Below are 15,851 nucleotides of genomic sequence, written 5' to 3'. Positions count from 1 at the left end.
GATATCGTGTCATGAGACTTGGATATTGTTACACTTCTACCTTCTGTATGAAAATGAACGAGAGAATTCAACTTTATTGATATTGCGCCTTATATTCCGAAAAATACGGTACACAAAAAGGGACTCTTGTGAGCTTTTTTTGTCTGAAATGTTTCACAATATGATATTAAATTTTTTTATCATCATGGAAACCAAACAAGGCCAAGTTACAGGTCAGATCTGTGGAGAGACAATCAAACCCACTGTCAGAATCTTGTATTTTTAAGTATTTTTGAGCTGTAAAACCACCTGTAACTGAATAAATAGAAGTAATGACCAACCAAAAAGTTACACAATGCACCTTTAAAGGTTGTATAGAGGATTTTCCAAGGAACGAGAAATCCAGCGACTGTTTGTCCTTTTTCAAATGTTGCGCATGCGTGAAACCACCCCCCCTCCCCTACAGCTCCTACGTAGAAACACCTCCTCCTCCTTACGCCAGAAACAGGTTTGTTTACAGCCGGTGCACATGACTTGTAAACAACTAACTACAGTGTTGGTTAGGCAAGACGGAGGAGCGGGGGGGAGGGGGGGGTGCGGACATTTCGTTCGCGGACGAGAAGTGAGGAGCAGGAAGAAGAGCGGAGCAGGAGAGAGGGGAGAGAGAGGAGAAAGGAGAGGGGAGAGGGGAGCGGTGCGCGGAGATTCCGTGCCCGGAGAAGTGAGGAGCAGGGGGAAGAGCGGATCGGGCAGCGGGGACAGGAGCAGGAAAGGGGTGCAGAGAAGGTTGCGCGGAGATTCCGTGCGAATGAACTAGCTACAAACACGCAGCAGCAAGCGGACTCTTTCTTTGCCTTGAAAATTACGTTTTCAGACATAGGATATCGCTTTCGTGTCCTGAAAAACGTTTGTGTAGCTCTTGGAAATAAAGTACGTTTTTATAATAAGCAGAAGTTTCTTGTCCAGGAGTAATTTGTGGACCAGTGCGTCAGTCTTTAGACCCTTCGTCTGCTTCAGTCGCTCCATCGCTGGAATGAATCTATAAGAATCACCTTAGTTTGGCTTCGCTGCTTTTCCCCTTGTCTTCTTCTTTCAGCGACCTCAAAAACGGACTTTCTTTTGCGGCGAACTGCTCCTGGATTCTTGTCGCCATTGCAACAAACTTTGTGCGAACTGCGAGGAAGATATAGGTCAAAAAAAGCCACTAAGAACTGTTGCGTTGGTGGAGTAAACAGCGTCTGTGCGTCTTGCGTCTGTGGACTGCGTGACAGTCGTACGTAAACCACGTACCGGCGGCGCAGGCAAGTCAGTTACACTAGAAACGTAGGGAGTTTGATTGACAGCCTGTCAGCTCACAGATAACGAGGCAGTGTCGTTATCTATTGGCAAATGTTTAGCCCCACCACGTCCAGAGTTGATGCATTTTTATTCTCTTTTTTTTGGTCATCATAATTACAAGGCTACTGCATCTATAATCTATCACTGACAATTTGAAACAAAAAAAAAAAAAAAAAAAATCCTCCATACAACCTTTAAGCCATGTTATGATGTTATTACCTCTTGAAAAACAGACCTGGAGTTGGGTTTTGTTTGATTTACACACCTTCAAAGCTCCAAATGTTTGTGATGACGAAACAACATTAGAACAGAAAACAGCAGAACATCGACCCTTTAAAGCTCTGTCTCTGTGTTCCGTCTCCATGGCGACGTCCCTCTCTTTAAACCTGATGCCCCGCCGTGCCTGACGTGCTCCGCGTGCGTTCTTGTGCTTCGCAGGAGTTCTCGCTGCCCTCCATCGTTCTGTTCGAGCGCTGCGGCCTGAAGGGGAAGCGTCTGGTGCTGAGCGACGGCGAGGTGAACCTGCTGATGAGCGGAGGAGGGGGGCGGGTGCAGTCTGTGCTGGTGGAGGGAGGCATGTGAGTACAGATTATGTATTTTTCTACTGTGGTCGACTTACATGTGTGTATGGTTTATATTCAGAACACTTCATTTCTTCTGTGTGTGTGTCTAATGGAAAAATTGTTCTACACTTGGCCCATTCATGAGTAACGTGAGTCAGTACGGTCATTTTCTTTGTGTTTTGGTCGTTTTTATGCAGCTTTTCTGTATTTGTACATAAAAAAAATCACAATCTATGCCTCATTTTACTGTTTTCAGGCATCCAATTGGTCCAAAATAGAGAAACATGGGACATTTCTTGTGTAAAACTACGACTTTTTTAGTTTTTTTTTTTGGTGAAATGTGAAATGTTTTCGTAATTAAGTAAAAAATTGGTCCATTCGTGACAAACAGTTCAGTCTAGTCACATTTTCTTTGTGTTTTGGTCGTTTTTATGCAGCTTTTCTGTATTTGTACATAAAAAAAATCACAATCTGTGCCTCATTTTACTGTTTTCAGGCATCCAATTGGTCCAAAATAGAGAAACATGGGACATTTCTTGTGTAAAACTACGACTTTTTTAGTTTTTTTTTTGGTGAAATGTGAAATGTTTTCGTAATTAAGTAAAAAATTGGTCCATTCGTGACAAACAGTTCAGTCTAGTCACATTTTCTTTGTGTTTTGATCGTTTTTAAGTTGTTTGGGCTCAAAACTGGGACTGGTTACTTCCGGTGCCAGCGTGAGCAGTCGCTGTTGAGCTCCGTTAGTCAGAGTAATAATCCTCAAATAAAACTGCAGTATGTGTGAATACAGTGACTACACCTGACTGTGTTATTGTGAAGAGACTCTTGATTGATCGTTCAGTGCTGCTGGGCGACTCGGCTCCAGAGTGTGAGTCTGAGTCTCTGTGCTTCTATTCACCTTTTTGGCTAAAAATATATTGTGTGAATGCCACAATTTTGATAAGAAGGTTTGAAATAACAGTGGGTCTCATTTGTGAAACGTTCTTACAAACAAATTCATGAACATTTTTGGCATTTACAAAACTTTTTCTTAACTGAAAATGTTGTTGTGGAAGACGAAGCATCAGCAGCACCTGTAAGAACAAAAATTCTACAGTTTGAGAATATTATCACTCTGATAATGCAACAAAAAATTCTAATTCCTCCATGATTGTAACTTATATATTTTCTAAAATTATTTCCTATAAACATATGACTGTGTGATCCAGTAACATTTATGAGGCATTTTAGAGCATGTGTCTATAGGCGAGTTTCAGCTGACGTCATTGTTATTAAAAGCCCGCGTTGCTGCTGGGAAATATTTTGGTCGGAGGCAAGAAACACGATAGCGTCAAACACAGTGCGTAACCTCGCGTATTTCTCCCTGATAATGGTCAATTCCTGCTGCATTATCGGACGCACAAATGAAGCACGGAAGAAGGAAAATAAATGTCTTTTTCGTATTCTGAGTGAAAAGAACCACTGTCGGTGAATTAAACGTCTTTCAAACATCCGCAGAGCAAACGTAGAAGATCCTAACAAACCGTGGACTCCAACAAGTTCAACAACACATCCAGACTCTTGGAGGTTTTCATCTTTTCTGCTGTGAATGGCCCAGGAGTTTCCACCAAGTCATTGTGGATATCGCCCAAGTGAATATTTGTCCAGGTAGTTGGAGATTCTGACCAGAAATTTGGTTTGGTCCAGACTCTGTCGGGGTTGAAAAGGGTGATTTGTCGTCCGTCGATGCTTATGACCAATTTCTGGTCAAATGGTCTTGGGTCCTCTGCCGTTAGACTGGATAAATAACCTGGATCAATACCCTTTACGTGCTTTCTCGCTCCGTCCGTCATGTTGAATTGGTGTTTCTTGCCGCCGACCAAAATAATTCCCATCATGCAACGCGCGCTTTTGTCAACGATGAAACTCGGCTATTGGGACAAACTAACAGAGTTTAGTTTGACCCAATAGACAATGGACTAACTTTGTCCAGGCTGCAGTGAGCCTCAGTCTGTCCCAGCCCCAGTGCCTCCATGTGTGCGTCTGTCACGGCCCTGAGTCTGGTCACGGCGCTGGACTCAACACCAACACCACCCCCGTGCCCCTCCCATGACCAGAGCTCACTTTCATGCTCCCCCAGCCCAGCCCACCTCCCTCGCTGTTCACCGCGGGTCTGCCATCACTGAAAGCCCGATAAATACGAGCTTTCTGTGATGGCCTTACTTCCAGCTTCCACATTTCAGACAAAAAGCAAATAATCCTGTCCGACTCTGACTATAATAATATTAGTCCATAAATACTCTGCGTGTCAGTCTGATCTGATCATTATTTATGACAGAATCGGGGTGTAACGGTACAAAAAAAATCACGGTTCGGTTCGGACCTCGGTTTTAAGGTCAATTTGGGAACAAAATCCAAAACCATTTGCTTGTTGTTTATTTGTGTTTTCATTAAACCAACAATTTGTTTTAACATTTTACACACAGGGAAATAAAATAAATGCAAAATGCTGCTTAGTTATAGAATAGAAAGCTCGAGATATAAGCCCTTGCTTATTTCAATAAGTTTATGACTCAAATATTCCCTCTCTGGGTGTGTTCATGCGAGTTTGGACATTTGAAATCATCGCTGAAGCCGTAAAACTGCCGTAGTCTGTAGACGAACTCCACCTGACCTTCTCGTTCAGTCTCTCCAAACCCATACTGGCCATATTTGAAAGTTCAGAGCGCGTTTCTAACCAAATACGTATTAATTTTCTATGTAAATGAGCGTGGAGGTGTTTGTAGTTGGACGTTGGTGAAGAAGGAATTCGACTGCTTTGTGAATCTGGCTCAGACTTCTCTTCTTAAAGTGGAAGTTACGAACATTTTTAATAAAGAAAAGATTCATGAATGAGTGTACAAGATTGTGTCATAAGTGCGGCCTCGGTGTTCTGTTCTGACTCCCTCCCGCTCCGCAACAGAACGTCTAAATATGCGCCGGATTTGTCTCTAAACTTTGGGGCATAAACCTCTGAAGTTTATGGAAAAACTTTACAAACGCCAAAGTTTTCCTCCTCCAACAGAAGCAGCCTCTCTGTGGGATGTACCATGGGTTCTTCTCCAGCAGAGCACGAGAAAGAAAGAGAGCGGAGAGAGAGATGAGAGACATAAAGAGAGTTTGGGGCTGTAGGATGTGCTTCTCCAACAGAGCAGAGGAGAGAAGAGAAGGAGAAAGAGAGAATGAGTCGCGCTTGTGTCTGCGCTGTTGTCTCCTGTGGATCATTACGTTACAATTTTGACATTTTAATTCGTAATATTCACCTAAAAGAACTTAATAAAAGACTCCAGGGCGCTGACTATCGCGTTAGGAAACTGTGGCGCCCGGTGGGAGCTGACGTGGCCGTGAACGTCGTCAGAACAAAGCGCCGCAGGCTGTGGGCTCCTCCTGTGTACAGCTGCACGTCACACTAGAGCAGAGCATAATTTGGACCAAAACGATGACGCGACGCTGCCCGATCTTACAAGTATCACCCTTTAAGAAAATCGAACTGGAGAAGGAAGTGCGGACGTCACAGTTGGAGTCTATCGCTGGAAACAGGTCGATCAGCAAAATGGCGTCTTGGAAATAAGAGATTAAAGATGATTCAAACATGCACGAATCACTCCAAATACAACTACAGAAATATACAGGGTTCCCGTGGTCATGGAAAGCCTGGAATTTTGTAAATTCAATGAAAGTTTTAGTGTTTCTTTCACGTAACTCTTTCGTTCTGTTAAGTTCTCATGAGGCTGTTCTGATTATTTCCAAACGTCTGCGCCTTTTGTTTAAAAGAGACGACAATAAATGCACTGACAGGATTTTGAATGTTAAAAACCAAACCATAAGGTGAGAGGAAAGGGTTAATATTTTATATTTAGCCCTGAAGGTGTGATCAATTCTACACATGCAGATGCCGTAAAGTCATGGAAAATTCACTTTAGACCAAGAGAGTCAAACTCAAATTCACAGAGGTCAAAATTAAAAACTGGGACTAAGTCGTGGTTCAAACTAAATATTTATTGAAAAATTTCAACAACATCTGCATGTTTTCTCTTCTTTCGAGATATGTAATTAGTGCTGTCATGCGATTAAAAAAATTTAGAGATTAATTAATTATGATCTGTAATTAATTAATCTAATTAATCTCATTTTAATCTCACCTAAAAATTGCTGAGAAAAGCTTCAATTTGAGGTATTTTCATTTAAATTCATTATTACATTATTGTGGCAGATCAAAAGACTCATATAGATTTAAAAAAGTGACTTTATAAAGTCATTTATTGTTTAACAAATCTCTCCAAATTGGCTGTTGAGCCCAAGTCTCCATGAATAAGAAACTGTTTGCTGTAAAGTAACAAAGACGAGGAAATCTGAACATAATAACTTTTGTCGACTTAAAGACAATAAAAAGTCCAGTCTTTCCTTAACCATATTAAAAATATTATTGATAGAGAAATGCTTTATATATGAGATCACTGGTTTTAGTCCTTCTTTTAGTCCTGGTTTAGACCTACTTTAGTCCTACTTTAGTCCTAGTTTAGTCCTGGAATGGATTAATCCTGGTTTTAGTCTTGGTGTTAGTTCTGGTTTACGCCGCGTAGCGAGAAAACACGATCCACACGCGGCTCACGGGAGCAGGTCGGTGTCCGCGCAGTAACTACGGAAGGAAACGTGGTCCGCGCGTTCTCAGGTTAATGACGATGATGAAGGTGTGTGTTTGTGTTTGTGTGTGTTTGTGTGTGTGTGTGTGCGTGTGTGTGTTGGTGTGTGTATAGGACAGTAGTGCAGACATCATGAGTCCTATGCAGGTTGTTTTCAGGCGATATTATATTTGTTATTTTCTTTTATATTTTCACGTCGGGAGAATAATTTCCAAGACACGAATGTGTTTTTACCTGTGCACTGCTGCTCTGTTTCTACTGGCTCTTCGACCTCGTCCATTGTGCGACTGACGCCGTAAACGTCGCTCTTACTGCGCGCGTTCTGTGTGGGTTTCCGACAATGAGTGGAATTGCCGAAATAAAAAAATGTTATAAATGTGTTTTTGTTTGTGTGTGTGTGTGTTGTTTGTCCCAACAACACATAAAAACAGGTTTTATAATAAAGAAACTCACATACAGAAACACTAAAGTTAGAGATTAAAAATGAGATTAACGCGATTAAAAAACATAACGCGCTAAATATGACTGTAATTAATTAATCGCAATTAACGAGATAATTTGACACCCCTATTTGTAATGTTAAACCTTTTCTTATTAAAATGAATGTTTAATAAAAGTTTTGCTTAAACATTGAAACCAGAACAAACATAATATAAAATAATAATAACATTTTAAATAAATCATGTCTTTATAGTCGATCTGTAACCGGTGGGCAGCTCGAATACAGATTTGATACGATCTTATGGGTCAAATATAATAATATTGTGGGCTAAATTTGCCCCCCTGTTTTAGGTCATGGAAAAGTCATGGAAAGGTTTTGAAATTTTGTCAGTGAAAGAGAGTGGGAACCCTGGAACAAACTACTATAACACGGTTCAAATCTCAAAAAAATCCAGGTCTGATTTCACCAAAATTACAATATTCTGTAAATATTTTGGAGCCGTAGACTCATCAGACGAGGACACACCGGCGGCTCAGAGCTTCTTAAAAGTCCATTTGAACTTTAGAACCAAACGTGTGGGTGTTCTGCCGCTTTGAAAATCTGAACTTTAGATTTTTTCTCCATCTCCTCTCGCCGCACACAGTTTCCCTGCTCACCTCTGGGTCCTCGCCTGCTCGTCTACAATCACCGCGCCGGGTTTTCGCTCTGACCTGACCAAGAGATAAATATACTGCTTTTATTTACGATACAGACAGACGCCCTCCCTGCCACAACCTGCCACACGTTATTAAACTCTCTGTACATGAATGTGAATGAAATTTAAAACCGTGAAAAACAGAACTAGTTCATCTGAAAGGGTTTGCAGTCGTCCAAAATTATCCCTCACTTATTTTTCTGCATCCAGAGCGTCCAAATTATTCACCGCGATGAGTTTACAAGACTCACTGACTCTCAGAAAATGAAACGCTTTATGATTTAGATGCAGACGGGACACGGTGGATTTACTTTTAATCTGCTTCTCCAGTGTGTGTGCAACTTTCTGCTCAAATACATGTGGAAAAAAGTCCGTCAGAGTCGTTCACTTCACACATGGGCCCAGTCAAGCAGAAGTAAACAACAAGGCCAAAAATTCAAGTTAATTCATCTGATATAAAAATGTATTGAACAGATACATATGTTCTCTAGTTTATCAAACTGTTGACCTTTTTTCTGTACCATTTTTGGTTCTAAAGTTCCATACATTTTAAACAGACCATGTATGAAACATGGAACAAAAATTATTTACCAAATTTCAAAGACTCAAAAATCATGTCAATAAATGGATGTATTTTATCATATCTTGTGTTATTCCATCTTTGAACTGTTGATGAAGGTACAGGATTTTTTTCTTTAAAAAGTATTTAAAATGATAAAAGTGTTCTTGGAAGGACTGACATATTTTATAGAACTAGTTTCCTTTCATTTTGAAGTAATATTAAAGTATTCGGAAGAAAAATAGCGACAAATGATGTAAAATCCTGCACCTTCTACTTGTTTGTACAATTTTCCCTCCGTTACTTTTCCCTCCGTTACCATGAACTTTCTTAATAAAAAATCTCATGACTCAAAAAGTAAGAGGTTTTTCAACCTAATCTTGTACCATATGGTAGAAAACTATATGAAGCAAATATTCAAACCAGTTTGTTAAGGATATGTAAGTGAGAACCAAGAGTTATCACTGTTTGGATTTATTGCCCAAAAAGTGCTGCATATTTCATTCCCTCCGTTACCGACATGAGTTTTTAAATTTTTTGTCAACAACTTGAAAGAATATCACAGGTTTAACTTGACCCTGTTGGAGTGTAACTCTTTCCTACATTCTGATACTTTACTTATTTCAATAGTTCCTCTAGTTTCTGAATAAGAGACATTTGAATGTCAAAAATCTGCCCCTGTTTCCCTCCGTTACCACTTGACCGAACTCACAGATGTTTTTGACCTTTAGCTCAGAGGAGAGTGAGGCGTCTGTGCAGAAGTGTGTGTGTGTGTGTGTGTGTGTGTGTGTGTGTGTGTGTGTGTGTGTGTGTGTGTGTGTGTGTGTGTGTGTGTGTGTGTGTGTGTGTGTGTGTGTGTGTGTGTGTGTGTGTGTGTCAGAGCGCACACTGACTCTTACAGACACAAGGAAACGTACACATGCTGCTGATGTGTGACATTCTGACTCTACGTGAGAGAAGAGAGAGGAGAGAGGAGGAGGGAGGGAAGAAATAATTATAGAGCATAAAATAGATGTATATATATATAGAGAGAGAGAGAGAAGAGAGAAAAGAAAGTTGAGAAAGAAAATAGAAATTGGGAGGAGGAAGAGAGAAGAAATAACGGCGGAAGTAGAGATGAGAGAGTTATGGGTGAAGAGAAAGAAGAGGAGAGAGAGAAGAAATAGAGAGAGGGTGGGTAGAGAGGTTGAGAGAAAAGAAAGGTGGACAGGGAGAGAGTGAGATTAATGGAGAAGATAGAAATTGGGAGGAGAGAGAAGAAAGAAATAGAGAGGAAAGAGAGTTACAGGCAAAGAGAGGGAGAGAGGGAAGAAATAAAGATAGAGGGGTGGGTAGAGAGAAAGTAGAGAAAGAATGAGAGAATGAGAGAAAAAGAGAGGAGAGAGAGACGGGGAAAGAGGGAAGAAATAAAGAGAGAGGGATGGGTAGAGAGAGAGAGTAGAAAGAAAAGAAAGCTGGACAGGGAGAGAGAGAGATTAATGGAGAAGATAGAAATTGCGAGAAAGGAAAGAGAAAGAAGAAAGAATTGAATAAATGGAGAGGAGAGAGAGTTGTAGGTGAAGAGAGAGAGAGAGAGAGGGGGGGGATCAGGGTGGAGAGAGACGGGGAGAAAGAGAAGGGGAGAGAGAGAGATGAAATAAAAAGAGAGGGGTGGGGAGAGAGACTAGAAAGACGGAGAGAGTGAGATCAGTGGAGAACGGAGGAATTGGACGGAGGGAGAGAGAAAGAAGAATGAGAGAAATAGAGTAAGAGGGAGAGAGAGTTACAGGTGAAGAGAGAGAGAGATGGGGAGAAAGAGAAGAGGCGGTGGGTAGAGAGAAGAAGGGGTAGAGAGAGAGAAAGTAGAGAGGGGGAAAGACAAGAAAGATGGACAGGGAAAGCGTGAGATCGGTGGAGCAGATAAAAATTTGAAGAGAAAGAAAAAAGAGCAGGAGAAAGAAAGGGGGAGAGAGGGAAGAAATAAAGAGAGAGGGGGTGGGTAGAGAGAGAGAGAGTAGAAAGAAAAGAAAGCTGGACAGGGAGAGAGATTAATGAAGAAGATAGAAATTGGGAGCAGGGAGAGAAAAAGAAGAAAGAATGGGAGAAATAGAGATGAGAGAGAGAGTTACCGGTGAAAAGAGGGAGATGTGAGAAAGAGAAGAGGAGAGAGGGAAGAAATAAAGAGAGAGCAGAGAGGGGGCGAGAGTGAGATAAACCGAGAAGATTGAAATTGGAAGGAGAGAGAACAAAAGAAGAAAGAACGGGAGAAAAAGAGTAAAGTAGAGAGAGAGAGTTACAGGTGAAGAGAGAGAGAGAGAGACGGGGAGAAAGGAGAAGAGAGAGGGAAGAAATAAAGAGAGAGGGGATGGGTGGAGAGAAGGAGTGGGGTAGAGAGAGAGTAAAGAGAAAAGAGAGTTGTGCGGGGAGAGAGAGATTAATGGAGAAGATGGAAATTGTGAGGAGAGAGAGAAGAAATAATGGGAGGAATAGAGAGGAGAGAGAGAGAGACAGGGGAAGATAAAGAGAGGGGGGGAGAGAGAGAAAAGGAGGGGTGTAGAAGAGGGAGAGAGTGAGATTAATGGAAAAAATTGAAATTGGAAGAAGGAAGGGAGAGAGAAAGAAGAAAAAAGGTGAGAAATAGAGATGAGAGAGAGTCACAGGTGAAGAGAGAGAGAAGAGGAGAGAGGTGAGAAATAAAGAAAGAGGGAGCTGGGAGAGAGAGAGAGAGAGTAGAGGGGGAAAGAAACGAAACGTGGACAGGGAGAGAGTGAGATTAATGGAGAAGATAGAAATTGGGAGGAGAGAGAAGAAAGAAATAGAGAGGAAAGAGAGTTACAGGCAAAGAGAGGGAGAGAGGGAAGAAATAAAGATAGAGGGGTGGGTAGAGAGAAAGTAGAGAAAGAAGAAAGAATGAGAGAAAAAGAGAGGAGAGAGAGATGGGGAAAGAGGGAAGAAATAAAGAGAGAGGGATGGGTAGAGAGAGAGAGTAGAAAGAAAAGAAAGCTGGACAGGGAGAGAGAGAGATTAATGGAGAAGATAGAAATTGCGAGAAAGGAAAGAGAAACAAGAAAGAATTGAATAAATGGAGAGGAGAGAGAGTTATAGGTGAAGAGAGAGAGAGAGAGAGGGGGGATCAGGGTGGAGAGAGACGGGGAGAAAGAGAAGGGGAGAGAGAGATGAAATAAAAAAGAGAGGGGGTGGGGAGAGAGACTAGAAAGACGGAGAGAGTGAGATCAGTGGAGAACGGAGGAATTGGACGGAGGGAGAGAGAAAGAAGAATGAGAGAAATAGAGTAAGAGGGAGAGAGAGTTACAGGTGAAGAGAGAGAGATGGGGAGAAAGAGAAGAGGCGGTGGGTAGAGAGAAGAAGGGGTAGAGAGAGAGAAAGTAGAGAGGGGGAAAGACAAGAAAGCTGGACAGGGAAAGCGTGAGATCGGTGGAGCAGATAAAAATTTGAAGAGAAAGAAAAAAGAGCAGGAGAAAGAAAGGGGGAGAGAGGGAAGAAATAAAGAGAGAGGGGGTGGGTAGAGAGAGAGAGAGAGTAGAAAGAAAAGAAAGCTGGACAGGGAGAGAGATTAATGAAGAAGATAGAAATTGGGAGCAGGGAGAGAAAAAGAAGAAAGAATGGGAGAAATAGAGATGAGAGAGAGAGTTACCGGTGAAAAGAGGGAGATGTGAGAAAGAGAAGAGGAGAGAGGGAAGAAATAAAGAGAGAGCAGAGAGGGGGCGAGAGTGAGATAAAACGAGAAGATTGAAATTGGAAGGAGAGAGAACAAAAGAAGAAAGAACGGGAGAAAAAGAGTAAAGTAGAGAGAGAGATTTACAGGTGAAGAGAGAGAGAGAGAGAGACGGGAGAAAGAAGAAGAGAGAGGGAAGAAATAAAGAGAGAGGGGATGGGTGGAGAGAGAGTAAAGAGAAAAGAAAGTTGTGCGGGGAGAGAGAGATTAATGGAGAAGATGGAAATTGTGAGGAGAGAGAGAAGAAATAATGGGAGGAATAGAGAGGAGAGAGAGAGAGACAGGGGAAGATAAAGAGATGGGGGGAGAGAGAGAAAAGGAGGGGTGTAGAAGAGGGAGAGAGTGAGATTAATGGAAAAAATTGAAATTGGAAGAAGGAAGGGAGAGAAGAAAGAAGAAAAAATGTGAGAATAGAGATGAGAGAGAGTCACAGGTGAAGAGAGAGAGAAGAAATAAAGAAAGAGGGAGCTGGGAGAGAGAGAGAGTAGAGGGAAAGAAACGAAACGTGGACAGGGAGAGAGTGAGATTAATGGAGAAGATAGAAATTGGGAGGAGAGAGAAGAAAGAAATAGAGAGGAAAGAGAGTTACAGGCAAAGAGAGGGAGAGAGGGAAGAAATAAAGATAGAGGGGTGGGTAGAGAGAAAGTAGAGAAAGAAGAAAGAATGAGAGAAAAAGAGAGGAGAGAGAGACGGGGAAAGAGGGAAGAAATAAAGAGAGAGGGATGGGTAGAGAGAGAGAGTAGAAAGAAAAGAAAGCTGGACAGGGAGAGAGAGAGATTAATGGAGAAGATAGAAATTGCGAGAAAGGAAAGAGAAAGAAGAAAGAATTGAATAAATGGAGAGGAGAGAGAGAGAGTTATAGGTGAAGAGAGAGAGAGAGAGAGAGATGAAATGAAAAGAGAGGGGTGGGGAGAGAGACTAGAAAGACGGAGAGAGTGAGATCAGTGGAGAACGGAGAAATTGGACGGAGGGAGAGAGAAAGAAGAATGAGAGAAATAGAGTAAGGAGGAGAGAGAGTCACAGGTGAAGAGAGAGAGATGGGGAGAGAGGAGAGAAATAAAGAAAGAGGGAGCTGGGAGAGAGAGAGTAGAGGGAAAGAAACGAAACGTGGACAGGGAGAGAGTGAGATTATGGAGGAGACTGAAACGGGAAAAAGGGAGGGAGAGAGAAAGAAAAAAGAACGTGAGGAATAGAGAGAAGAGAGAGTTACAGCTGAAGAGAGAGAGAGAAAGGATGGGGAGAGTATTTAGGAGGAGAGAGAGAAAGAGACGGGTATTTCCAGCAGCACTCGTTTGTGAAACAGCAGGTCACGTCATGAACTCTGCTGTTTCTGAGGCTTCACTTCTGCTCCGGGTCATTACGTTTACCAAACAAACACGGAAACTCCGACTCGGACTCGGACTCGGACTCGGACGCGCTCCGACTGTGGATTTATTTTTAAGTCTCTCAAAAAAGAAATAGAAACAAATAATAAAAACATGATCCCGTCACGGCCACTGCAGATTTTCGACTGAGCGGAGCAGATAAAAGCGCCGATTTGTGACACTTCTGCGGAAGCCGAGAAGGGTCACGACAAACGCAAACGCCGCAACAAATACAAAAGCCACAACACACCAAAAAAAAGCCACAACACAAAAAACAACGGAAATGACCGCGGGACTCTATTTTAATGCAAACGCCGCAACAAATACAAACGCCACAACACAAACGCAAATGCCGCAACACATTAAAAAGCCACAACACATCAAAAAGCCACAACGAAAGTGACCGCGGGACTCTATTTTCTGATGGACCGATCAAGCGGCAAGTGAAGAAGAAGAAGAACTACAACGTGAAACGAATAATGATAAAACAGTAAATTACTTTTACTGGCATTTCCAACTTCTCCGTTCCTTTACTTTTCACGTTGTAGTTCTTCTTCTTCTTCACTTGCCGCTTGATCGGTCCGTCGGAAAATAGAGTCCCGCGGTCACTTCCGTTGTGGCTTTTTAATGTGTTGTGGCTTTTTAATGTGTTGCGGCATTTGCGTTTGTGTTGTGGTGTTTGTATTTGTTGTGGCGTTTGCATTAAAATAGCGAAAATGAGGAGGACCGCGGCGTGATGACCGGAGTTTTGTGAGGATTCACGTGGTTCGGAGGGACGTACTCAAGGCGGGTGGCAATTGTTGTCAAGGCGGCTGCTCTAACTATAAAGCGCTGCGGGAAACACTGCCCCAATCAACGAATTCCTTAATGAATGTTAAAGAGCCGAGACTCTGTGTAGCTGCAGATGTGGTGGGGAAATGTAAACATACACAAATTACTCGAACTCACTCGAGCACAGCCCTGCACCAAACCCAGTGTCCTGTACTGAAACAGTTCAGCACCAATAAATGAACCGTTACAGTCCTATGACAGAAAACAAGTTTTATCAGAGTTTAGAATCCGTGTATCATTCGTTCATTTGTTTTTCAATATAAAACCAAAAATAAGAAAACGAAAAGACAACAGTTTTCTTCGTTATTTGTCTCTAAAACCAAAATGAAAAAAACGATAACGATTCGTTTTTTCAGTTTTCGATTTTGTGTTTAAATGAAGAATGGAAAAAACGGATAACGGCCGTTTCCCGTTTACGTGACTTCAGTGACTGCGATGCCGAACTTTTGCACCGCATACGGACTGAACCGGGACTGATCCAGGTCCGAGACCAGACTGAGACCAGAGCGGGACTGAGACCGGGACCAGACCGGGACCAGAGCGGGACCAGAGCGGACTCGGAGCTTTGACTCCGAGCTCCACGGGGTCCGAGCCTCAGCTTCGAGCTCCGGCCCTGCCGTGGGCTCTGAGCCTCCGGTCTGGTCCCGGTCTGGTCCTGGTCTTGTCTCGATCTCGGTCTCAGGCCCGCTCTGGTCCCAGTCTCACCGCATACGGACTGAATCAGGACGGATCCAGGTCCGAGACCAGACCGAGCTGCTCTGGTCCTCCGCGCTCAAGAACCGCGGCTGATTCCGAGGTGGTGCAAAGCCTCCGACTGACGCTTTCACCCCAACGAAAACGAACCGAACTAAGAGCTTTTGGTTCAGATGGACCAGACCGGGACCAGAGCGCTACTGAGACTCAGTCCCGCTCTGGTCCCGGTCTCAGTCCCGCTCTGGTCCCGGTCTCAGTCCCGCTCTGGTCTCGGACCTGGATCAGTCCTAGTTCAGTCCGTACGCGGTGCAAAAGTCCGGCATCGCAGTCACTGAAGTCACGTAAACGGGAAACGGTCGTTATCCGTTTTTTCCATTCTTCATTTAAACACAAAATTGAAAACTGAAAAAACGAATCATTATCCGTTTTTTTCATTTTGGTTTTGGAGACAAATAAAGAAGAAAACTGTTGTTTTTTCGTTTTCTTATTTTTGGTTTTATATTGAAAAACGAATGAACGAATGATACACGGATTGTTTAGCAAACTTTTTTTATCTAAACTCCAGAGTCACATGATCTGAAAGTAGTGAGCTGCATCTCTCTGTGAATGCGTGCGCTGTAGGGGGCGCTAAAGAGTGCGGGGACATGCAGTGAACGAGGGGTTAGGGCTAGAGCTGCTCGATTATGGAAAAAAAAGAAAGTCACGATTATTTTGGTCAATATTGAAATCACGATTATTGAAACGATTAGTTACACTATTTATTCAGCATTTCTCTCGCAAAAAAACACTTTGTTATTGATAATTTACACGAAACTGTCAAATTGAAAATAAATTCAGGCTACAAATATGAACCTTAGAGCAGTTTTGCAAAGTATAAAACGTAAAATGGATAAAATTAACTTTGAACATGAAATAAGTCATAGAAAAACATAAACATATTCAAAATAAACTATATATTCAGCTGTTCCACAATCTCTATATTTAAAAACGCAATAAATATACTTATTTATAT

At 42.2% G+C, this 15,851-nt stretch overlaps 1 protein-coding gene across 1 annotated transcript in view; it reads left to right on the top strand.

Moving 5' to 3' along the window:
- The window catches only part of LOC110172315 (beta/gamma crystallin domain-containing protein 1-like), a 184,750-nt gene that overhangs the window by 148,353 nt on the left and 20,546 nt on the right, over positions 1-15,851 (top strand). The window contains exon 18 of the mRNA XM_055149441.1: positions 1,756-1,895. Within this exon, the coding sequence (XP_055005416.1) occupies positions 1,756-1,895 (140 nt within the window). The remainder of the gene's footprint in view (positions 1-1,755; positions 1,896-15,851) is intronic.

Source organism: Boleophthalmus pectinirostris, unplaced genomic scaffold (genome assembly GCF_026225935.1).
Source record: "Boleophthalmus pectinirostris isolate CB_2022bp ecotype Guang Dong unplaced genomic scaffold, ASM2622593v1 HiC_scaffold_13, whole genome shotgun sequence".
NCBI classification, from domain to species: Eukaryota; Metazoa; Chordata; class Actinopteri; order Gobiiformes; family Gobiidae; genus Boleophthalmus; species Boleophthalmus pectinirostris.
Note: the sequence above shows the minus strand (reverse complement) of the source record. Positions and strands in the feature narration are given on the sequence as shown.